This window comes from Nematolebias whitei, chromosome 8 (genome assembly GCF_014905685.2).
Source record: "Nematolebias whitei isolate Nwh7 chromosome 8, NemWhi1, whole genome shotgun sequence".
In the NCBI taxonomy this organism is placed as follows: domain Eukaryota; kingdom Metazoa; phylum Chordata; class Actinopteri; order Cyprinodontiformes; family Rivulidae; genus Nematolebias; species Nematolebias whitei.
In genome coordinates, this window is record NC_056505.1 from 13,804,449 (window position 1) to 13,830,107 (window position 25,659).

The 25,659-nt window shown below is 39.4% G+C and overlaps 1 protein-coding gene across 1 annotated transcript in view; it reads right to left on the reverse strand.

The window, feature by feature from the left end:
- Positions 1–2,076: 2,076 nt before the first annotated feature.
- The window catches only part of atxn2 (ataxin 2), a 26,335-nt gene continuing 2,752 nt past the window's right edge, over positions 2,077–25,659 (reverse strand). The window contains exons 2-26 of the mRNA XM_037680971.1: positions 25,150–25,180; positions 24,795–24,854; positions 24,354–24,425; positions 23,369–23,519; positions 22,855–22,869; positions 20,043–20,167; positions 19,797–19,888; positions 19,397–19,585; positions 15,517–15,689; positions 14,609–14,857; positions 13,786–13,971; positions 11,178–11,360; positions 10,881–10,988; positions 10,654–10,724; positions 10,205–10,563; positions 9,172–9,235; positions 8,941–9,087; positions 8,242–8,259; positions 7,602–7,674; positions 5,992–6,185; positions 5,664–5,790; positions 4,539–4,736; positions 4,271–4,464; positions 3,229–3,406; positions 2,077–2,184 (exon numbers count right to left, since the gene is read on the reverse strand). Coding sequence (XP_037536899.1) covers positions 2,156–2,184; positions 3,229–3,406; positions 4,271–4,464; positions 4,539–4,736; positions 5,664–5,790; positions 5,992–6,185; positions 7,602–7,674; positions 8,242–8,259; positions 8,941–9,087; positions 9,172–9,235; positions 10,205–10,563; positions 10,654–10,724; positions 10,881–10,988; positions 11,178–11,360; positions 13,786–13,971; positions 14,609–14,857; positions 15,517–15,689; positions 19,397–19,585; positions 19,797–19,888; positions 20,043–20,167; positions 22,855–22,869; positions 23,369–23,519; positions 24,354–24,425; positions 24,795–24,854; positions 25,150–25,180 — 3,286 coding nt within the window. The 3' untranslated portion in view covers positions 2,077–2,155. The remainder of the gene's footprint in view (positions 2,185–3,228; positions 3,407–4,270; positions 4,465–4,538; positions 4,737–5,663; positions 5,791–5,991; positions 6,186–7,601; positions 7,675–8,241; positions 8,260–8,940; positions 9,088–9,171; positions 9,236–10,204; positions 10,564–10,653; positions 10,725–10,880; positions 10,989–11,177; positions 11,361–13,785; positions 13,972–14,608; positions 14,858–15,516; positions 15,690–19,396; positions 19,586–19,796; positions 19,889–20,042; positions 20,168–22,854; positions 22,870–23,368; positions 23,520–24,353; positions 24,426–24,794; positions 24,855–25,149; positions 25,181–25,659) is intronic.

The following is a 25,659-nucleotide window of genomic DNA, read 5'->3' on the forward strand; positions in this document are numbered from 1 at the left end:
TGTGTAAAGTTACATCCGTCATTTGAACTTTAACACTACAACCCAAATTTTAGATTCAGTCTGTAAATGTGTGCGTAGCGACTGGTTTAGACCTTATTCTGTCTCGAGACTTTGCAGTTTCCTGAAACCACAGCTTGATTTCCTCGTTTTAATCTAATAACTTTGTTACATGACAAGTCGGCTTTGACTAACACTTCTACAATGGTTTGTTCTGTTTGAAGTATTATTTTCATTAAGACTGACATTTTTTGAAGGGGAACAAAACAAGGACGTTTTTGGCAAAAGTACGGTTGGTCTACCTGCTTTGATGTGCCTGAACAGATGTTTCGTTTCTGCTAAAGCAGAGTAACGGTAAAAGAAAAGAAAACTGTCCGGAGCATCAGTCGTTTTTCTTTTCTATCCGGGACAATCACTGTGCCTTTGCCACAAAGCTGCTGTTGCTTTTCCCCTTGTTCTAAAGCTCAGGGTGTGATTGTGCAATAAAAGAAAGATGCTTCACACCTTTCTGCAGGCGTGAGGAACAATTGTGCTCGCAACGAAAAATAAAATAAAATCCTCAGAAAACATGTTTAGAACCAAGGCTGTCGCTTTTTTTTTTATTTTAATACCTGCAAGAATCGAGTTAAAGCTCAGCTCCATCGCCACCTCCCGTCCTCCACGTGTTTATTTGGAAGCGTCCCGTTGATAAATGTGTTCTCGATACTGTTCATCCTGTTTGTTAACTTCGCACTGTAAACATTCCAGTTCAACCCGACGTCCCGTCTTTCAGACGAACCACAACAGCTTCTGAAATGTTTCACTGGGTCAGCATCTTTTTCAGTTACAAGCATCTAAATTATACTAAATATATAACAACTGTATGTTTGACTATTTTCTTTTTTTTTTAATAAACATATCCAAGAAAATAAACAAGTTAGTTGTGTCTTATTGTTCCATTTGATCTAGGGATGTACGATATTGGATTTTTAGCCGATATTCAATATGTTAAAACTTACTTAGCCGATAACTGATACCAATATTTTTTTCTTAGACCTACTTTAGAGACTACACATCTTTCTCTGCTGTGGAATTAAAATACATTATTCTGCATGATCTTTGTCAATTTGGCCTGCTACCAAATGCAAATGCCAAAAAGGGGGCTGAAAATGATTGATCACTATATAAAAATAAAAACTGTGCTTTTATATCCGAGTTATTTTGATGGAATGGCCGAGGTCCAATATTTAACTTTGATCGCTAATATCGGTCGATACCATGCCGATAATATCGTGCATCCCTAGTTTGATTCTCTATTTTTCTCCAAGGACGTTAATCGTTCCGTCAGGGAATGGGATTTTCTTCAATGACAGTACACCAATCCAGTTTTTAAAACTTTTTTATTGTTTTTAATTTTTTTTGCTCTTTTTTAAATTATTTATATTATCTACAAAGTAAAAGTTTTAACTTAAAAGTTACATGAGGGTCAGGTGAGAAGTGGGATCTGATCACCCCAGCCAGTAGAATTTCATAAATAACATCTCCTGTCCTCTTGGCTGCTGAAAGAATTGATGTTTCACAGGAAGTTTCTGGTCGTGTTGATTTTTTTCCTTTTAGTTTGGTTAGACATGGTCTTGTAGTCTGGAAACAAACGCAGCACATAGCAGCAGCAGTAAACAGATTAATACTGTCTAAAAGTTGGAAGATTTGTTTTTCTCCATAACAAGGTGCAGTCACGATACAAGTTCCAGTTAAATCTTCACTCTCAGATTAGCAACTCTTTCATGTTTTAACTTGGCAAGCTAAAGTCGCAGTCTGGGACCCCTGATGTGTGCGTGTGTGCATGTTTGCATGTGTGTGCATGTGAGAGAACAGGGCCATAACAGAAACAGTCTTGTCGGATTAAAAACTCCTCTCTTGTTAAAACGTGTCACTGCATCAACCTGTTAACATTCACTTATTGCCAACTCTGAGTGGAGAGGAGGAGAACAAGGAAGGAGAAGGGAGGGGGGAGTAGGAGTTGGGGGGCGGGGTTGGGAAGAAAAACTGATGTGAAGCATGTCTGATGAGAATGAGGAGGAGAGGGAGGCCTCTCATCCTCTTCGTCGCCTGCTTATGAAGGCTCTGGGGTAAGAAGCGTGGTGCGGAGCGGGTCCCTCGGCTCGCTGCTGCCCTCTGCCTACAGCTGCTGCTGGTGATGAGGCTGCACTGCAGGGACGACAAAACCAGGAGGAACTTCAATAAAACGAGTGCGATGGACCGTCATGCTGCTGAGAGAGAATCCTCGTGTACAGTTCACATCTATTCATCGTTTGATGTCGGGCTACGCCGCCCTCTTAAGTGAAACGATCTAGTGATGATGATACTGGGGGGCCTCATCCATGTACTGGTACGAAACTGGCTATCATAGGTTAGACAAACTGCCGTTTAGAACCGTCTCACCCCTGGGATCATCTGCAAAAAATACAAATAGATTGAGAGCAGCAGCAGACGGGGGAGTGGAGTCACCGCTGGAACCCTAGATATACGAGGCAGTTTGGTTTGACAGTTTGTAAAACAGCTTTAGCTCGATCCATCTTCTGGCACACGCCGGTTACATGGATGTGTCTGGATGTGGCACCTTGGGTATGGGACTGGGGCTGAACTGGTTTTTAGGTCAATCATTTCTCGACTCGGTGCTGGAGTTCTGGAGTAGGAGATAAGATTTTGAAATACTTTCTGGTACTCCTCATTAAACAAAGATGAGAGGAAAACTTGGCTTGCTGACGTTTTTTAACCATTTATTACACAATTCTGTCCCGTGTCCCAGTAAACAAAGAAGTTTAGTTGAGCATGAAAAACTAGAATTATGTAGGTTCGGCTGTCACGCAGACAGCCCCCGCCCCCCACACTCACAAAATAAAATCACTTCTGATCTACAGAATTCCCATGAGTGGGGGGGGGGGGGGGAGCCAAAGTGTTTTGTTTGCATCCGTTAAATGAACAAATCAAATTGTGCATCTTTCAAAGCAGCTGCACATTCGACTGCCAAGCGTTGGCAGCCGAGCTGCGAGTAGGAACACATCCAACAAACGTCTGGTCCTCTGCCTTTTGATTTCCTCTCCCAGATGGAAATAAGTTGTTTTTAGGTACATTTGCTCAGAAAAAGAAACGTGAATATCAAATCAGCTAAGACAAAGTGTTTGAATAACTGCATGAAGGCAAAAGGTGCTAGATGCAACAACTGTGGCCTGTGCTGGTGAACAAACGTACCTTGTGGATGTGCCAGGTAGGAGAAATGTGTGGTGGAGGAAACGGGGATGGGGTTGAGGGCAGTCTGGGCCATAGGTGGCTGTGGACCCCCTGGAGGACCCTGAGCGGCCATCAGCATCATTGGGGCGTGGGTGGGCGCCGGGTGGTGAGATGGCACTATACCGGACTGCATATGAGCCTGAGAACGGGACAGAGAGGGATGATGTGGCGGTGAGAAAAACCAGAAGTAACTAATTTAAAAAGATGAAACGGACGAGCCGCAGCTCAGCAGGAGGCTGCAGCTGAAAGAAACGGGTCTGACTGAGGGAGAGCTGAAGCAGGAACCACAGTCAACTGGAAATGTTTTTACAGCAGATAATAAAACTCTTATTACGTGCAATGAAGAGCATCCTGAGGACACCACGCAGAAAACCTGATTAGAAGTGTTTTATAAGACCACTTCTTGCTGCCGTCAGTTTAGTGCACACACACTTTAAAGAGCACTATATATTTTGCAGTGTAGCTTTAATCCACAAGACTTTACAGAACAGAGTTTCTGAAGCAAAAGTAACTCCATCGGGCAGTAAATCTCTGTTTAATGTGTTTTAAACCAAAAGCTCCTGCATTAACTTCCTCTGTCTGTCCTCCCCTGAACATTTCCTTTACAAGGGAAAAAATGTTTCTTTTTGGAAACTGTGAAACATTTAAAAACTTCTTTGATTAAAATATTCTGATGGGTTGGTTTCTGCCTTTGAGTCTGAGCAGGGTTTCATTTGATACCTGTCCAGATTTTCCCTTTCGTACTCGTCTCATACTCTGCTACACTTTGATGGGACGTCTGCAGAAGACACAGCACAGGTGAAGCAAGCTGCTTTAGAGAGTCTGTAAAAACCTCTGGTGGAATCAAAGCACCGCGGGGACGATCAGATCCTGCAGCTCCACTGAATGGAGCATCATTATCTTATTTTTCATTTGGAGAAACTGCCAAGAAATACCCAGTAAACTTGCAGCACACTCAACACAAAGGAACCAGTAAGAAGCCTGAAGACAGAATGTGACCCACCTGCTGCACGTGAGCCATGTGGTTGGGATTGTAGCCATGCTGCACCTGCTGCGGGTGGATGTACACGGTCTGCTGAGCAGAAGGGAACGATGCCTGGGGAGACTGTGGGTTGGGCCCCGGCGTCATGGAGGGGGGCGTCGGGGCCAAGGCTGAGTACATCTGCTGCTGCGGGGCCTGGCTGGCTAGGTGCAGGGCTAGGACACACAGAAGCGCACAGTTATTCTCCTGAAACGACTCGACGATGACGACGTCAGAAGGAGAGAATCACCTGCTGCTGCCGCCTGCGGGTGCTGGGGGTGCTGGACCGGGCTGGCAGCAGGGTGGCTCGGAGGACCTCCATGTTGTGGACCACCTTGCTGGGCTTGGCCTGTGGGAGTGGCAGAGGGCTGGGGGTGCTGGGGATGAGGATGGGGGTGTAAGGTGGCACTGGGGTGGGGGTACTGCTGAGGCATGGGCCCTGGAGACACTGACACAGGAAACAAGTGTGAAGAACAACGAGGGGGCAATGTTTACAACACAAACAACAAATTCTGCTTCTTCACTCATTAAATAAAACAAGTCCAGAACCACCACCACCACCACCCCCCCCCCCCCCCCCCAAAAAAAAAAAAAAAACCTGTAAGGTAACTTAACTTGTTACAACAAAAAAATCATGTGATAGGATTAACAAAACATTTTATTATTTGATTAAATAAAAAAAAACACTATGCAAGTCTTTTCAAGTTTGTGGAAAAAGTATCTTACTTTGAAATAAAGTTAAAGTTAAAGTGAACATAAAAATGAGGATAGTTTGTTGCATTTTCAACAGTGACGTTCAAGAACGTAGTTTTCTGGTGGATTCAGAGAAAGATGCCTCTGTTTAGCTGAAGGTTGGATCAGTGACGCAGCTAACGAGCTACATATTTTCACTCTGTATTCATTGTGAAAGTAAAAAAGGCCAGGCTGATTCTGGCAGATCCTGATCACCCACTCCATGGGGAGTTCAGGTTGCTTCCGTCCGTACGCAAGTATCTGCTGCCCAGATGGAGAACGAACAGACTGAAAATCTCAGTTATCCCTGCAGCGACCAGGCTCCTCAACGAACAGTGGTGATTTCTGTTAGTGTCTTAATGTCCACACTTTGTTTTATATGTCTACTTACTGAAACGAACTGTCCCTCTGGGATAATATTCTTGAACAAACTATTATTTGTGTGACTGACGTTCATTCGTTCACATATTTGTAGAATGTTAGATGGGAAAACTGTCAAAACTTAAGTCTTTTTTGTTGTGCTTGAATAAGAAAAAAAAAGTCCACGTTATTTTAGGTCAAAGCTACAAAGAGTCGCCGTCACAGCTTTGTTTTCTTGCCAAACACTCGCTGATATGAACAGCTCGGGGTGGTGTTCACGTACCATACATGGTGTGTGTCTGTTCTGGGTACTGTGTGGTGGAGGAAGACACCAGACTGGGTTGGCCATGAGTAGGAGGCGCCATCATCCTGGCGCTGCCCTGCATCACTGGACTGAACACATGCTGTGCCTGAAGGACGTAACGACACACACAAAACAACATGCGCATCAGTGCGTCAATCAAAAGCTTCACACAAGAAAGAACATCTCGGGTGTCGTGTGTCAGTGCCTCAGTCTAAAACACCTCCTGCGTGAGACAAATATGTGCACGTGAACAGCTGCCTCCTGAAGCTGCTGTGCTGAGAACGTCCTGATGGTGGTCGTGTCGTACCTGCGAGTGGTAGTGTGGCATCTGCTGGACGAGCGGCTGACTGGCGAACTGCTGCGGGCTGCAGGTGAAGTACTGCGCAGAGTAAACTGGGCTCTGCGCTACGATGGGCGGGCCTGCTGCTGTCGCTGGGTGCATCATGGTGGGCGTTCCAGGCGGGTGGTGCTGGTCAGACCTCTGCTGGGGCATGTTGGGTACTAAAGGTTTATGTTGGGAGTTGAAATTATTAAGCAAAAGATCAAATTAATGACTTTCTCCACCTCATGTGCACAGAAAACGAGTGAATCTGAGAAACACATTTCTGCAACTCTGTTGTGTGAGTACTGCAGGACGGGGCTGGAGATTTATTCCTTCGTTTTCTAAAGTTAACAACATAAAACATTAGAAGCCATCGCCTTTTGGCAGCCGGCAATTATTAATAAACTCACAAATCTTAATTTCAGGTGAGGCTTGAAGAAGCAACATGAACAAAGACTTCTGTTTGCTCTGTGATATTCTGTGAACTATAATGTCTACTACTGAATATCAAGTTATCTTACAAGAAACCTTAGTCAAAATAAATAATAATAAGTCAATGAGTTTTCAGTTTGTTTCCACTGAACAGAAGCTAGGTGTGTTAAGCTGCTGAAAACTTTTCTGGGTTAAAAAAAAAAAAAAAAGTTATTCAGGAACAAAACATGTAAAAATGGAAAAACATTAGGTGCACTGACGACTATATATATATTAAAAAATCAAATGCATTTTACTCCTTATGGTAATGCAACATTATGTTATGTTTGTTTATTTGTCATATGCAGATAAACACAAGTTCAACAACGCAATGAAGTGTCCAGAATGAGAAGAACCAATTTGACTTGCTAAATTAAAAAAAATATATAAGTAAAAAATACTAAGGCATGCAATAAAAGTACAAAATAAAGTACCAAAAAATGAAAAAGAAATATTTACACGGTCCAAGAGAAATACAGTAAACAACAACATGGTAGAATATAACGGTGCGAGTAGGATGAATTAGTACAAATAAGTATTTCACAGGTAGTAATATACATTTAAATGCACACAATATATATTGCACATAACTAACATAAACTGCAGGGGTTGTGTGACAGATTATTGCACAGGTAGTGAGCAACATTGAGATTAGGGGCGCACCGATTAAAGTTTTCTGGCCGATCACTGATCTCTAAAACCTCTGCCCTGCTGATTCTGATCCTGTTTTCTAAGAGACACCGTCGGGTGTTATAATTTCACAATGCACCTTCAATTCTCCAATATAATTTTATTTAAAACCATACCTTTGAACAATATCCTAGAAACAATACAAACTTGTTTTAACTGGCCATGAGGTAGTGCTCTGAAATATAAACAAAGTTTAGTTAATTGTTGTTAAAACTATAAATAAATTTTAAAAAATTCTGTAAAATCGGTTTCTCGTGGATCGGCCGATCGTCGATCGCCCAAAATTAAGGAAATCGGGGCCGATTTATCGGTGCACCCCTAATGAGATGAATGGAATTATGATGGTAAGGTAGTGACATACATGATACAGCCACATTAAACAGGAAACTGACAACAGGAGGGAAAGGGGAGACAAAAGCAGTGGCTATTCTCACCTTTACCTGGTCTGTAGGGTTTGGACTGGCTGACCGTCATATGAGGCATCTGGACCTGGTACACGGCTGGAGACTGAGGGAACGAGGGAGTGATGGCAGCAAATGGGAGAAAATAAACAATTTAACCTTAATTTTTTTAAACAACTAATATCCTGAAACATGCTGTATTCAGTTTTCATCTTGTTTTGACAGGTAGATGCTAACACAGTAAATATCTTGAAAAGAACGCTTGAAGTTACATCTTACCTGGGGCCACATGCACTTTCTATCATTTGGAGGGTTGAAATGAGTTACAGCCCGTATAATCCTAATCAGTCCTACATTTTCCTCACATCTAGAACATGCAATTTTATTACAAAACGTAGTGCAGCTAAACTAAAGCTTAAAACATTTGAGCCAACACTAATTTGTTTGGTAAACAGAAGGAAGAAACAACAGAAACAGGATGATGTTAACGTCCATCTGGGACGGCAGTTTCAAATGAATTGCAATAAGAAGTTGGCAAACCAACATCTGATAGCATTATTCCAACAAGCAAGCAGAAAGAACATCTCAGTACTGATTGGGCTTAAAAATGAACAAAAACAAGGATTAAAAAAAAAAAAAAAAAGGTAGAAATCTTAGAAAAAAATTCACAAACCTTCCATATTATGCTTTTCTAATGGAGCAAGAGAAAGAGAGGGGAGGTGGAGGAGGTGGAGGGGGAGAAAAGGGAAAAAGAACCACTCTTTAGTTGTTATTGTTTGCACGTGTCTGATGTTGGATCACCAAGTTTTTCTTAAAGCAACACAGAGTACACACAGTTACATAAACAAGCTCAATGACGTTCATTAAAAATGTAAAATACTTTAAAGGAGCTCTGAGGATGTGCCACACAACAAACGTTTTATGCATTTCCCCTCAGTCTAAACATCACGATCTTCTAGTCCCAAAACAGCTTTTTTTAAAGCAGGAGAAAATGTAAGTCGGAGTTTCTAGAAGATGATGAAGAAAGAACAAAAAGACAAACGGGGGACCTTGTAGTGAAGTTTGTTGGAGAAAAGATTATGAAACTACCGTAATTGCCGGTGTACAAGCTGCTACTTTTTTTCTCACACTTTGTAACCCGCGATTTATATGCAGGAGCGTCTTATTTATGTACAAAATTACAATTTATTTTGTATTATAAGTGTGGCTTAGAGACAGGTGTGTTTTAAAGCCTGAGAATTACGGTAGGTTTTTATTTATTTATTTATTTATTTTTAAACAGACACCACTAAGGTCATCATTGTTTACACTGAATAAAAATCTATGTATTTTTCCCGTGCAGCACATCTTAGCGTGCATGTTTCTGTCTCACCTGCACTCCGGGGCTGACTGGGGTCAGAGGATACATCTGAGGGAAGCAAACGGTTTGGCCGTACACAGCCTGAGGTTGCTGTACCACGATGGAAGGGCTGGGCTGGCCCTGAGGCCGAGGGGGCGTCGGGGTGTTGGCTGGTTTGGGCTGATCAGGAGGTAAACAAACAAACAAAAATGTAAAAAAAAGAAGTCTGATTTGTTTGTTACTGCACTGCCCTGCCATACTGACCTGTGTATTAAACCTGGGTTTGAACTCATTAGCGTTTGGGTTCAGGGTGGATTTTCTTACTTGACTGTAGAAAGTAAACAAAATTAAGAGATTAACATTTTAAGGATCAGTCTGGTCCACTTGTGTCAACTTAAAAAAAGAGAACTTCAGATTTTTTTAAACCATTTTTCATAGCAAATGCAACTCAGACAGAACTGAAGATTGCTTTGTTTTGGTATTTACAGCAAAACTTCAGGGAAAATGTAAACAAAACATTTGTTAAGAATAGGCCTGTCGCGATAAACAATAAATCAATTAATCGCATGATAAATTAAAATTATCGACCTCATTTGCATTCACCAGCTTTATCGTTTCTTCATGTCTCTCTCTTTCTACTGAAGACACTGGATGACAAAAGGCTCAACTCCGGTGCTCTTCACTGACCCCTCACTTTCTCTTTAAAATATGTTTTAACTGTCCAAAATTGCTTTTTTGGATTGTTAAAAGCAGCTAAGCTACAAGCTAAGCTAACAGGCCGACCTCGGGAATAAACATCCGTCTTGTCAAAGCTCCAAAATTCACAGTTGAAACCCGTGCCTTCGTGTAAAATGTTGTTTTTCTCTGCAAAAAGAAGCTGAGAACTTGTTTACTGATTTTTGATTAAAAGCTTTGTGTGAAAAATGCTATGCTAAACACCTCAAATCAGAGCGTCCGCCATGTGACCATGTCATCCCATGTCACGTCAAGGGCCCTCCCTCTCATTTTTCTTAGAGACACAATGCTCAACTATGCATCCTTTGGTTCAAACAGTCTTATACTGCCATCAGGTGGTCAAAAAAGATACTACACTCCAAACAAATCTATATTTCTTCCAAAATTTGACAATTATTGCTGAATTTCAAACAATATTATCGTTTATCGCAATAATTTCTGAGACAATTAATCGCCCAGCAATATTTGTTATTGTGACATCTAACCCCAAGTTAGGATAAATGCTACTTTAGTGTTTCAAACAAATTTATAACTATCAAACTTCAATCTCTTTCCCACTCACTCTTGCACCGCTTCCTTTTTCTCCTCTTTTTCTTCGTGCTTGGCTCCACCGAACCTCGACATTGTTGTTTGAACTCCTTGTGAAGTCACGTCCAGCCCTGACCTCTTCTGGTCCGGAGCTGAAGGAGATGGAGACAAAGCAGCAGGGCTGCCAGGCTTACTGGTGTTTGTGTTAGTACTGGAAGGAGCAGGAGCAGCTCCAGAGGTGCCAGCAGGAAGAACTACACAATTTTCTGAACTCTCCCGTCCCACTGTGGAGGTTTTGTCCAGGGGCAGGTCTTTTGGTTTGTCTGCAGGGTCTCTGGGAGGCTTGGTCATCATCTGCTCAAAGGCAGCCTCTGGATTAGAACTGGGCTGCAACTGGAAGAGGTAGATAGGAAAGAAGAGGAACCTACGAGGTTAGCTTTGTTATTATTTGAGTTTTTTAACTACACAACATAAAATACTTACTCTAAAATCTTCACTAAACTTCTTTAAATTATCTATTTGTTTTCTGTGGTCTGGTGCCATAGAAGGAGGTCCTGTAATCAGAGAGGAATTAACTTTATTAATAAAAGTATATATTTTATGATAGCGCAACAGTCCAAGTTACAAAACAACAGTCTAATCATCAATTTCCCTACAATAAAAAGCTAGATTTGTTTTTATCAAAAGCAAACACCCAGAGTATACTGTACCTTTACACGCTGCTCTTGTGATATTAGGTGAGCTGTCCAAAGGCTTGATGCTCTCACTGTTAGTTGAAGGGGATGACTGTCTTGTCTCTTGGACACGACTCTCTTTTGCTAGAACAAAAATAAAATATTTGCTTCATCAAGCCCAAAAGCAAAGCTAAAATATCAGAAGAGGCCCTGCAACACAGAACCATCAAACTCTAAATGAAAACAGTTTATTAAGAATGTAAAGTATCCCCGAGGCTCAATGGGATTAACCTGTCTAAATAAAGGTTGAATGAAATCTTAAGTTGAGCTCACCATGATCCCCTGATGGAGAGGTGACTATGTTGGGGGCGGGGCTAGCAGCAGCAGGAGAAGCAGCTGATGTCAGTGTTGTAACAGTTTCCACAGGAGTCGTTCCTGTTTGGGGGGAAGAGAGGGAGGAAGACCCGGGGGAGGCTCCACCCATGCTGTTCTGTCGTGGGGAGCGAGGTCTGTGAGCTGAGGGGAGGAGGAGAAATAGTTTTACTGACCAAAGAACATAGACTTACAAAAACGGCAAGCCCTCATCGTGATTCAGCCGTTCTTCAACATTTTGTTTTGTCGTAGGCAGATGTGATGGGAAAATGAGTTTGACCCAAAGTACAGGAAAGCAACTAATTTACAGATCTAATTTGCATACAACACCATTAGAACATCACAATGTCACAACACATTTAACCTTTCTACACTGCTCGTTTTGTTGTAATCCTTTTCTAAACTCATGCACAAATAAACTAAACTATATATGACCTTTTTCATGTCTTTTCTTGATCTAGTCATGTAATAAAGTTAGTAAATTGCATATCATAAATAGAAGTGTCACATTTATGTACAAAAAATACCTAATTTCATTCATACAATTATGAACTATATGTTATTGATTATATTGTAGCTTGTCATTTTATCTACAAAAAAAAAAAGATAAAGTACATTTTACAACAAAGCTATTTACAAACTATAAACATGTCTACTTTACATAGTTTTTAGGATGTAGAATGCTGAATTATACTTCCCCCAACTTTATTGTTAAGAGCCAAACTTTCAATATTTTAAATTCCAGGTTTATTCCAATTTATTCCCATAACTGAATTAATTCTAGGGCTGGACGATATGGCCAAAACTTTTATCACAATATATTTCTTAATTTCGGTTGATAACGATATAATTCGATATCGATATAAACAATATAAAAGCCTCAGAAAAACTACAAACTATACAAATAAATTAATGTTCACCTTTTATTTGTATTTAGCCTTCAAAAAAATTGAAATCACTGCCAAATAAACATAAAATTCTCAACTTTGTCAATATTAATAGTTTTAACTTTAAACAACAACTTTAAAATTGACAGCATTTCAGTTTGTTGTTAATGAAATAACATTTTTGGGTGTCGTTATTGATGAGAAGCTGACGTGGAAATCTCATGTAAAATACTTAAAAATAAAAATAATCAATTGCATTACTGTATAAAGTAAAAGAGTTTTTGAATGACAAAGCTTTGTATATATTGTATAATGTAATGATTGTTCCATATTTAATATATTGTAATGATGTTTGGGGAAAAGCATGTAAAACAATTACAAATCCTATTTTTATTTTTACAAAAAAGAGCTATAAGAATTATTAGTAGTATGAAGTGCTATGGTCACCCAACAAATATATTATTTCATCAGTTGAAATTATTAAAATGTTATGATTTGGTTGAATATAGTATTTTACAAGTCATGTGTAACGCTCATAAAAATATAAGCCCCAAATATTCAATTGAAATTTGTAAAAAATAAATATAAAAAAGGAGAGTCAATATAACTTAAGGGAATGGAAAGGTTTGTAAAACCTCCATTTAGAACTAGTGTGAAGGAGCCGTGTTGTAATTCAGGGAACAGGATTATGGAATTGTCTTGATATCACCATAAACATTTCTAAAACAATTTATATGTTTTAAAAAGATGATAGTTAAAGTTGTTAGGAAGGTTTAGTACCAGGTGAAGGATACCTGAAGTTTTTTTGTTTTCAGTTTGGAGATCGTTCAAGTCAAGGTTGTTGTTTGTTTGTGGTTATTTTTTAAATTAGGGGCAGATAAGAATTTATTTCTTCTTTCTGCAACCTATTCATTCAATGTTTTTTTTTTTTCTTTATGATGAATTCGTTTTATTTTAAATGAATGACTAAATGATAAAAACAAACAAAAAAAATGCAGCGCTGGGGGTGTTTCAGGGACACGTTGTGCTTCATCTTGTGACTCTCATCATCTTCTGTCAAGTGGAACAAGTTGGTTAGAATGACTCTGTCACATTTTGCAGCACACTGACTGAAACCTGCAGTTTATTGGATCGTAGAAAGCCGAACCACTTCCAAACCAGCAAATTAGTCTGCCCTCTCTTATCAGTGATGTCATCTGCTTTCTCTTCGCTTGTGAAATCTTGTTCAGTCACATTCTGACGATCATGGGCACTCATTTTGAAGCGAAAACTTAACGCGCGTTGGAGATAAGCCTAGCTTAGCCTGCTACCACTAACGCCTTCTAGACTTGAGCTCTGCGTAACATCTACGTCACCACGCACTTACGTAGTTGTGTCGCACCTTTTTCTGTCCGGGTTGAAACTGAAGTGGCCGCTTCAACCCGAACAGAAAAAGAAATGTGTCAGTGAAACGCTGTAATCCTATCAAAATATCGAAAATGAGCTTAAAACTCATATCATTGTTATTGAATAAAAGTATATCGCGAGATATATCGAATTATTGTCCAGCTCTAATTAATTCCTATTAAATACAAGGTTTTCCAACTTAGAAAATTTATGGAATTTTACAACCTGACCCACAACAGATGTTAACAAAATGGCCTCCCTACTAGAATCTCCAATAAAAAAGGAGGACGTTTTACCTCCACTGACCACTGAAGACCAAGTCCCACCCGAGGAGTTGCTCCTGGTTGGTGGAGCTGATGAAACTTCCACAGCTGAACTGTGAGACACTAGATCCACACCAGGGTGGACTCCTCCAATTCGTGACGGTGGCACTCTGTGAGAACGAGGCGTCCGCTGGGACTTCGGCGACATCCTGGGAGGACCTAAAGAAGACGACAGACACGTCCCATAAACTGACAGCGAGTCACGGCCCCTCCTCACATCCAGCTGTGAAAACTCTCTGAAAGCCACTGTGCGTTTCTCATGATCTTATAAAGGCCCAGTCCTCTGCGATGACTACATCATGAACATAGGTGTAAATAACATCAAAACGTAGTGGCATGCAGGTTAGCAGAAAATAAGCAGATGACTCAAAAAAATAATCAAAACAAAATTTTCAAACCACAACCAAGATAAATGAAAAATGGCAAAAAGCGGTAGTAATAAGCGAGAAATAAAACTATCTAAATAAAACGGCTATAAAAAAAGTTAAAAACGAGTACTCAGTTTCTTGTTAGTTTTTTGTTTCTACTAAAACTATTGTTAGGTAGAAGTGTAGAAAGCACAGCACAAACACCTGGGTGAACCCACAAGCCAGGGTGAAATCACTTGATGCCCTGAGAAGAGGTCAGTTTCTCCATTATAACCAAATCCGACCCCAAATCAGTCTGAACAAGCAGTTTCACCTATTTTTGTTGTTCCATGCTAAACCTGGGCAAATTCATTCATGAGAGGAGGAATTGTTTTTTATATTTCTAACAGTGATGTTTTTGCCCAGGTCTGCTCCACCTGTGTGGCTACCTTCTGACGACATGCGTTTGGGCAGAGTGGAGGCTGGCGACGTGGGCCCGTGGTGAGAAAAGGAAGATGAAGAGGAGGGATAGGAGGGATGGGATGAATGAGAGGGAGGCCTGGAAGGTCGGGAAGGGGGTCTGGAGGGTGGCCTGGTGGGCGTGGTCGCCCGAGGAGGCAGGGAGGAGGGGCCAGACTGGTAACGAGAGGGGGGACGAGAAGAAGGAGACGGACAGGGTGAGGGCCAGTGGGATGAACCTAAAGGAGGCAAGGACAAATGATCAAAGATCAAAAACCAGTTGAAGTGAAAGAAAACATAAAAGCTCAGCAGGAACAGAAAGGAGAGAGTTATTTATTATGAGTGAAAAAAATGAATTGACAAAAAAGCAAAAAATGCAGAAAAAATTAATGTACATAACAGATCTGATTAAATTAAACAATTAGAAAATTATGTTATGGGTGTTTTTGTTGTGCAGTTATGGTATAAAGTAAGCAGAGCCTCTTTCAGTTCCTTTGTTTTACCCAACAGTAGCAAAAAACGATGTTCAGTTGTATTTTTAACCAATTTTAAGACACAGTATGTTCAAAACAACATTTAATTACGTTATGATTAAGCATGAGCCAGTTACTGGCTTCAAGCGTAGACTGGGGCAGATAAAAAGGTGAATTAACCAATATCAGAACAATAATAAAAAGGGTTTGATAAACATTGAAACTTGCACTGCAAATAACAATGTCTGTAGATAATGTTAAAACTTGGGGAAAATAAATAAATAAAAATGAAGGCACACTATTTTTTTTTTTTTTTTTTACCATGACTGTAGCTGATTTGTTACCAAAAAAAATATACACCTTATCAAAAACGGTATCAGAAACATGTACAAACATGTAGCTGGTTTGTGAATGGTACAACGTACCTCCATTGACCACTCTCTGGTCCGTCCCCGAGCTGGGACTGTAGTCGTGAGGCCCTGATCGAGGAGCCGAAGGTCCACCTGAGTTTTGACCCAAACGTGGAGAATTCTGGCGTCCTGGTCCCCATGACATCACTTCCCTGTTCCTCTGGCCTGGAGGAATGTACTTGTTCTCTCTACACAAACACACATATACACACAAGTTCAGTTAAATTTAACAACAATAATAATAATCATAATAATGTGAGGGCTCTAATCTGCACTAAATTATTCTAAATACTTCTCATTGCCAAATATGAGTAAACTTTTGTTCATCACTAAAATCATGAATCTAGCAACAAATGTTTATTGAATTTTCATGGAACTACTGGTACTTTGTTTTTAAAGACCTATTTATGTCTCTTAAGAGTGCACGGTAATCTTTTTGCAATGGACCAATACTGTCTGGAAGCACTACGGACAGTTAGGGCTGGACAATAATTTGATATCAATATACGTCACAATATACTTTTATTCAATAACGGTGATATGAGTTTTAAGCATATTTTTGATATTTCGATAGGATTACGGCGTTTCACTGACGCATTTCTTTTTCTGTTCGGGTTGAAGTGGCTGCTTCAGTTTAACCCGGACAGAAAAAGGTGCGACACAACTACGCAAGTGTGTGATGATGCAGATGTTATGCAGAGCTCGAGTCCAGAAGGCGTTAGCGGTAGCAGGCTAGGTTAGGCAAATCTCCAACGCGCGTTAAGTTTTCGCTTCAAAATGAGTGCCCATGACCGTCAGAATGTGACTGAACAAGCTTTCACAAGTGACGAGAAAGCAGATGACATCACTGATAAGAGAGGACAGACTAATTTGGTGGTGTGGAAGTGGTTCGGCTATCTAAGATCCGATAAACGGCAGGTTTCAGTGTGCTGTAAAATGTGCCGGAGAGTCGTTCCAACTAGCGGTGGGAACACATCTAACTTGTTTCATCTGAAGAGTTTCCATTCGATAAAATATGTTGAGTCAGAAGATGAAGCACAATAAAGTTTGAGCCAACGTGTCCATGAAACAAACACCCCCAGCTGTACCGTTTAAAGTTAAAACTATTAATATTGACAAAGTAGAGAGTTTTAAGTTTATTTGACGGTGATTTCTAAATTTTTTGAAGGCTAAATATAAATAAAAGTGAATAGTAATTTACTTGTACAGTTTGTACAGTTTTACTGAGGCATTTATATTGTTTATATCGATATCGAATTATATCGTTATCGACCGAAATCAAAAAATATATTGCGATAAAATTTGGGGTCATATCGTCCAGCCCTATGGACAGTATATAAATCAGTTTGAATGTGATGTTTGGTATATTAGTAAGCTGTGCTAAAGGAACACTCTTCTGAATTGATAAAACATAAGCACAGATTAGAGCAGTATATGGATATGGAAGTACAATTGAAACCAGAAGTTGACATACACTATTTAAAAAAACGTGCATTTTTTGTTCACACTGACATGAAATCAGGAAAAACTTTCCTCTTTAGGTTTATTAGGATTATCAATTTTTTTTCTATTTACAAAACACCCAATATTTTTAAACAATTTTTATTACGGTACTTTCTTCAAAGTCAAGAGTTTAAATACAATAAGATCACTACGATGCCTGAAAGTGCCTCGTTCATCTGTATGAACAATTATACGCAAGTACAAACAAGATGGTAATGTCCAGCCATCATATGACTCAGGAAGGAGATGGGTTCTGTGCCCCAGAGATGAATGTGCTCTGGTCCAAAATATGTATATCAACCCAAGAACAAAAGCCAAAGACCTGATGAAGACGCTGGCTGAAGCCGTTTTATAAGGTTTATAAGGTTTTATAAGGAAAGTTTACCACTCTGTGCATGTCAGTACTCCTATTTTGAATAAAGCCCGCTGCAAGTAAACGCTTTTCGTGAACGGATTGTGCCCCATGTAAACGATACATTTGGATTATTTTATCCGAATACATTTCAATCCAATCAAAGAATTTTGCGCATGTAAACGTAGCCAATGACCCGAAGCAAACTGTCAAACTGGTTATAAAGTGGCTCAAGGACAACAAAGTCAATGTTTTGGTGGCCATCACAAAGCCCTGATCTCAATCCTATCAAAAATGTATGGGCAAAGCTGAAAAGACATGTGAGCAAAGCAGCCTACAAACATGGCTCAGTTACACCAGTTCTGTCAGGAGGAATGGGCCAAAATTCCTGCCTACTATTGTGAGAAGCTCGTGGAAGGATATCCAAAACGTTTGACCCAAGTCATACAGTTTAAGGGCAATGGTACCAAATACTAATGAAGTGTATTTAAAAAAACTTTTGACTTTGCAGAAAGTAATAAAAATTGCTTTAAAAACTTCTCACTCTCATTATTCTGGCATTTCGCAAATAGAAAAAAAATTGTTAATCTAATTGACGTAGAACGGGAAAAAGTTTGTTCTGATTTCACAACATCAAATGCAGAAATACCGTGAAGAAATCAGTACTACTAAAAGTAATCCTCTTAAAACATTTGAAGTCTGTGTTACTGCTCTAAGATGTCTCCCAGTTTTATTAGAAGAAAAAAGTAACTAAAAATGATTAACTAAATATTAAAGAAGCTAATATTTGCAATCAATAAAACAATCTTTCACAAAAAGTGGATTTAAACATTGTACAATAGTCCCTTGCTACTTCACGGATTCGCTATAACGCAGTTTTTCAAAGTAAGACAAGACATGACACAATTGGCTGATTGATGGATGAGCCATGGATTGTTTATTTAAAATAAATTATTTTAAGTGTTTCTGCACCTTTGTGCAGCCCACAAGTGCAGGGGGGAGCTCCCTCCTGCAGCCTGTCATGATCTTCACTCTCTGCCACACATTTCTCATGCTGCATCGGATTTGTGAAGGGTTAACCCTTTGCTGTCCAGATGCACCGATAGACTTTTGTTTTCCAACTTAAAATTCAAAGTACTGTATGTCACATCGTAAAATCGTTATAAGTCACAAAATTTAAAAGCGTTAAAAGTTATTTTTAATTATTATAGAACTTCTATGTTCAGTTGTTGAAGTGTAATTGATCAAGAAGTACATTTCTGCTCTGTGCTGCAGAGCTGCATAAAGGGAATGGATTGATTATTTAAAATATTACCGTATTTAAATTTAAATTGTTTAAGGAGGGAGATTGGGAGTAAAAGGTGATGAGTGTGATTGCAGCCTGGCACGTCATGACAAAGTTTACTGTACTTGAACTTGGACTACTGTCTCCCTACTTTGTGGTTTTTCCATTTACCTCGGGTGGGCAGGGTACAACACACCCGCGATAAATGAGGGACTACTGTATTGCAGTAGGGATTTAGAGCTGGATTTATTAAACACATCAAGCCATAAACAAACAGAATTATGGAAATCTGAATGTGCTGGGTGGCACAGTGGCATAGTTGGTGGAGCTGCCACCCCTCAGTGAGAAGGTAAACGGTTCAAATCCCGCCCGGGGGGCCATTGTGGGTGGAGTTTGTATGTTCTCTCCATGCATGCGTGGGTTTTCTCCCGGTACTCCAGTTTCCTCCCACAAACTAAAAACAGGCATGTTGGGCTGATTGGTAACTCTAAATTGTTCATAGGTGTGAGAGAGAGAGTGAATGGCTGTTTGTCTCGTTTGTCTCTATGTGTCCCTGTGATGGACTGGAGACCTGTCCAGGGTGTAGGATGTCTCTCGAAAAGTGACTGCTGGACATGGGCACCAGTGACCCGAAAAGGAAGAAGTGAGTAAAAATAATGGATGGATACAGCTGCTGATTATAAAGCTTGTACTTACACATTCACAACATTCAGAATGTATAGGGCTAAAACTCTTTACATCCAACTTGATCTCACCTGCTGAGTGTGTGAGGCTCCCTCTCCCCTCGCACCACAGCAGTGTATTTCTCCTCCTCGGAGCGATCATCGTTCTCCAGGGCCACACGGGCTTTGTACGTAGAGCTTGCCTCGATCTCCTCTGCCAGCTGGGCAGCACGAGCTTCTCTCTTGAGAAACTCTTCTGAGTCGTCACGCTCCAAAGGGACCCTGGGAAAGAAAGGCAGGAGAGTTATGGACTGACTACTGTTGTGCAACTCAAACAAGACTGTGGAAACATGACGCAGTCCAAGTCAACAACCATGTCAACCATTCAGAACAGACTTTTAGCATTTTATACAGTTGGAAGTATGTGAAACAAGTATTAAAAGGACTAAGTTACACAAAGCAAAACACAAATAGAAAGCACACAGAAACTTACGTATATGTGGACAGGCTGCTGTCATACGTTGACAAAACTCCGTATTTCTCCTCATTGTACTTGAACATGTCGTTGGGATCCCACCCATTTGACTGGTTTTAAAGACAGAAAGCAGCTGAGACAGAGTCTGACAAAAACTCCAAAAATAGAGTATCATTGTTTTTTTAACACATGACAGTACTGTCATACTATAAAGATTTGTATGAAAACCATCCTCTGTATATCAATGTGTCTGACTGTTCTCACCACATCTGTATCCAGAGACTCAAGGCTGTCCGAGTTGTGAGTTTCTCCACCGTCCCAGGGCTCTAGGTCTTTTTCTTTATGTTCACCATTAACTCTACCACTCACTGCAGAATCTGTGAAATTGTCTGTGACATTAAGAAAAATCAAATACATGTCGATGTGTGTGCAGCATACCATCACACACAAATGACTTCATAAGTGGGGATGGGAACTGGTCACCTCAAAATTTGTGATAGGATGCATGTTCCACTATATTACCATTACAATGCAGCAAGTATGTGACGTTTGAAAATTTGCAAAAATGATGAACAAATATGAAAACTAATGCGTGAGAAAGTTACAGATCAAGAGTTCTGTCTAAACTTGGCAATGGCCAGATTTCAAAGAGAAAGATCCAAGCAGTTAAACAGGAGTTTTAACTTTTCCCCCCTGAAAGGTAAAATACTAAAAGTGTAGCAGCTATGAATATGCAAATAGTATAATATTGATTTTATTCCCCATACAAATAGACTTTAAGGCAGATTTTAGCTCGAGTGTAAAAGTAACCCATGTTTATAATAGGGAGGGTCAGTGATTTCAAATATCTAAAGTCTAGTTAAAATATATGTTTGAAGAATTAATGTGACTGTGACAATAGTCTATGGGTTTTTTTTTTCCCACCACCAGCACCTGGTATTGACACATCAAGTTGTTGCCTAATGGTGCTTTTCCAGTCGGTGTGCTTTTTTTCCAACGTGATGCCTTAATTAAAAAAAAACAGCTCTGAGCATCACAGCATCTTTCTGTCATCGTAGTTTTTTTGAAAGCACCATTAAGTGGGTTTCCACTTAATGGTATAATCATGTGTGCTCTCAGCTTTACTGCCAGAACACTTGGGTTGCCAGATAGGAAATAATATATAGTTCTCACTTCAAAATTATTGCATTTTGACCAAAACTACTGTATGTGCTGACAGAGGGTGTGCTTTCTCGAATGGGGAAGGTTGAAAAATGGAGGTGTGTGTCGTGAATGTAGAAAAGACAGAGACTTGACCCTAAAATGGTTACAATCAAAATAGTGAATACAGGAATGTGCACTTGGGCTGAGGATGAGGTCGGGTTGTTCCTACACGTTGAAAAAGGCTGAGTAGCACAAACAGCACTCTACTGTTAGTGTTGTTCATCGGCGCATGCGTAGAAAAAAGTACCGACTACAGCCGTCTATAGTGCTCATCTGCAACTTTGAGCGCTGCTGTCGTGTAAACAAACGGCTAAACTAAAGCAAAAAAAACAAACAAAAAAAACTAAAGTTTTACTCAAAAACAGCAACGTATAAACTGGGCTTGATTTTCCCCAAATAGATTCTTAATTTGTGTGTTAGATTAAAAAAAGATAACGTCAATATTTTGTCCCATCCCTACTCATGACAGACTACAGTCACAGGGCAGTAGGATGTGCAGGGAGGGGCTCAGGAGCCTCACTTATAAACTGTCACAACAAACTGTACACAGGGAGCTCCTGGTGGTTTAACAGGAAAAAAATCTAGACATTAATCTTACTTTTTATCAAATTTGGGCTTTGGCTTGAACTCATTATTAAGGTAACGTGGCATCTCTGCACTGCCTGGCTTTATAATCACCTAAATTACACAACATCGCCATGGCAACAACCAGAGGAGCAATATCCACATGTATAAAAATCAGCATGAGGTTGATAATCCATTCTTTCAGCATGCTTATTGTTTTAGTGTACAAGATACCTTTGCTCAACAAAATTATTCACAGCAAACATGCTCAAAGACGACTTCAACTTATATTTGAAAGGAAAGCTAATCTCATGTCTGCAGAGCTGCCCAAGTTTGCCCTTATATTCCCAGATGTGGCAACAGAATGTGTATATAAAGCATACCAGCCACCTAAAGCTGTAAAATACATGCATCCAAACTTATTCAGTAATAAAATGTGTACTGGTATTTAAAAACAGTAAGTTGGCACCTTACACACACTGGGAGGACAGGCCTTATTTATATTTTAGGAGGTTGCTGGCATGCTTTACTGTTGAAAGTATTTCTGCTGACATACAGGTAATTTGCAATTAAAAAATGGGTTAAGTGTAGCGTAAGCAAACATGCATTTAGACTTGCAGTCTAAAAACTTTAGGGCCATGACAAATCAAGCATCCAAGCAAAACTCTTGTTTTTTTGTTTGTTTGATTTTAAGTTCAAAGTCAAAAAAAGATGTTCAGCATTTAGTTTAAAACTGTTGCTTTCAATGGAATCGCACTCGGACCTGAGGAGTTAAATTTGAAATAAAGAGGTACTTTAAATACTGGTATGTAAAAATGAATTATTAAAGCAATGTTGCACTATATTAAGAGAGATTTAAGTTTGTTTATAGCCATAAGGGGAAAAAAAAAAAACTAAAATTTGATTTTAATTTTACATGAAATCAGTGTATTAACATGAAATATTTTACACTAATTATTTTACAAATCCTCCAACTTAAGCCCAAAAACAGTGCTAACTCTAAAAAACATGTACAACAAATAAAAGTAAATGCTTCCATTGAAAGCAACATCTATTTCAAGAATGACAGAGGCTCTGGTCATAAAACGGAGCAAGAATGATTTCCATCAGATATTTGATTCTTATTTTCTTTGATTACAGCAAACGCTGAGATGCTCAAATTTTCTCATGAAGTTTGCATTGAAAAGCAGCAATAACTGGTGAGAACAAATTCCTAAATGTTTAGGTTGTATTTCACATTTCTACAAACTACTTCAAGTGTGTATCTGAATATGCAGATGTGTCAGTAAGGATAAAAACAATAAGTTACCTGAGTCAGAGGAGACTAGACCGTTGGAAAGAAGAGACACACAGATGACAAAGTCAGAAGACGGACTGAGAGAACGATGGACGAACATACTAACAGTTGACTGTCTGACCAACAAGCTATAGATTACACTAAATCTGGAAAAGGGTTTTATTTTTCCACAAAGTCTGTCTCTGTTCTAAAGAGAATTTGTAAGGTCAAGATGAGTTATATAAAACACACTCATTCAGCCTTTATTAAGTGTCCTTGCTGCACTTGGGCAACTTTCAGACTAATCAATAGATCAAATTAGTCTTAAATGACTGGACACTCGGAGCAGAAGCACAAGATTTAACTCGTGGCCAAACCTCTGTGACATGAGGGCACTGAAGACACAAAACAATCGATAAATTACACGTATGCACTGAAGGGCATTCACTTAGCAGGAGAGGGGTTTATTTTGCATGTGTGTGATAGAAACAAAATGAAATATGGTGCTGTTATGTTTAAATATAAGGGTAATATAGGTCTTTAGTACCTTTTCGAGCAAAATTTAGGTCCACATCCTTGAAGGTCACCACAACGATATCGGAGGCTTTAAAGATGATGCTCTCTACAACATCTTCTTTCCTGGGGCCTATACTCAGCTCGGAGGTCTTTTTGTGAGCTGCATCCAACACCAGGTCACACTGGGGAACACAGTCATGGACAAATAGTTACAATGGAAATATAACATATAACATGAGCCTAAACCCTATACATAAAAACCGAGAAAATATGAATGTGGAAAACTGACCATTTATTGACTTATCTCATGTAATTAGCTTATTTTAAAACCAATAGACAAATTAGCTGATAAGAACATCAAGAGAGCTGAAAGAAGTTCAAATCCCCCCCCCCACCCTCCCAAAACCTTTTCACAACTTGTTACATATCGTCTTAATAAACTGAAAGTAAAAAGGTCTGCAGCCAAACAGTACAGTGCTGACTTAAGACAGTAACGTGTAAATATTTGAGCCTTTCTGACCATGTTGCACACTGCCATAACAAACCCCTAATATGAGGTTTTGTTTTGTTAACACAGCTAACTGGGTACCCTGAAAACCTAATTTACTTGAAAGGCACACGTTTACCTTTTAAAGGAGGATATCAGACAGAAATATAAAATAGTGAGAAAGCACAGAATTCTGTATTTTATGACAATCCTATCAATGACTGCAGTTAAACTCAAGTTCTACCAAAATATCTTAAGAAAACTATCACTCAAATTAGGATTGAATTTCTCCCAAAACAAAAAACAAAGCAAATATGATTTCCTAAAACACGTTAGAAGGACTACATCTCTCTCTGCCATAAAAGGAAAGATGAAAAAGCTGATCCTTGTCTGAACCACCTCATGAATGAAGCTGCTATTACTGAGCGCTGGCATGTGCTGTCACAGTCGAGCTTAAATTATCTGAGCAGCAGGAGTTGCAGATTTACTCACTGAAAACTAAAAATCATCACACTATGCATATCCTTACCTCTGGACCATACGTCTTAAATACTCCTTCATATATTGCTCCATTTTTCACTTTCAGCTCACACTTGGTCCCCTGTGAATGAACGAGCTGGTGGTTAGTCACTGTATGCAACACTTACTCATTCAACAAAGTGCCCAAAGTAAATTCTGAAAATAAGTTCAGAGACCCCATCTGCTATGACGAAGATTAATGATTGATCAATCTTCTCTATGTTTATTCCACCAGCTGTCCCTACTAACAAGTGTTTACCGCAGTGTACACGTTATGAAAACAGCATGTGGTGAAAGACAAACTGCAGTATTACATAGTCATTTAAGCAAGCAAGCAGCATTTTACCAAAAGGATTTTGTAAACCTCTCTGTTAATACATTTCATAGAATACAAGACAAAAATAGCAGAAGGACGAACATATTGGAACTTTAAGACACAAAGGAAACGTACCACCACTGAAGTTAAAACATGGACCATCCTCATATTTGCATACACACCACTGAAAATTACCTAAAGAGAATTAAAAAAAAAAAACAACGATGATGATCCCCATTCAAAATAAAAGATCATGCTGAATAAAACCCGAGGCTATGTGCCACCTATTAGACATCTGTTCCAAAAGTATCTAAATATTGGAACAGAGCTTTCTCAATACAAACGACACTAGCACAGAACGACCAGAAGGCCTTGAAAATGCCAGTTTGTTAAGATACTTAAATTTAACACACAAACAAGTTCTTATGATAAAGACCTATAGTGCACAAAAGTGTTTTTAACCGTTTTTGGGAGCTAACTTGTTACTTACTGCTGCAGAACCTTTACCACTGTGTCTTCCCCTGAAAGAAAAAATATAGCATTTTAGTCAAACTAATATAACAATAATGTTCTCTCAAGCACATTGTAGTGCTCAGATAGTGCAGCATTAAATGTCCAAACGAGAGAAAAGTAGATCATTCCAGGCAGTATCAAGCCACAGCTGAGAGTGTTAAAAGGGGGAAATAATTTCCCGCTCGATCTACCCAGTTTATTTAAACTCCAATCTAGATACCATTAGCTTGTGTGTGATCTTGTCTTTTGGTGAAATTTAAAACATTTTGGGATGTGTGGTGCAACCACACACTTTACCTGGATAAAGGATGCCTATGTTCAGACTTTGTCATTCCTTTCTATTTGAAATAAAAGTATTTTAAAGAGCTAACAAAAAGCTTAATAATTGTTAGATGACAGATTTAACAGATGTACCCTGTCTTGTGTGTTCTTCAAATGAATAGTTTCTCTTTATGTAAAGGTAGTTTCTCTTTATGTAAAGGTAGTT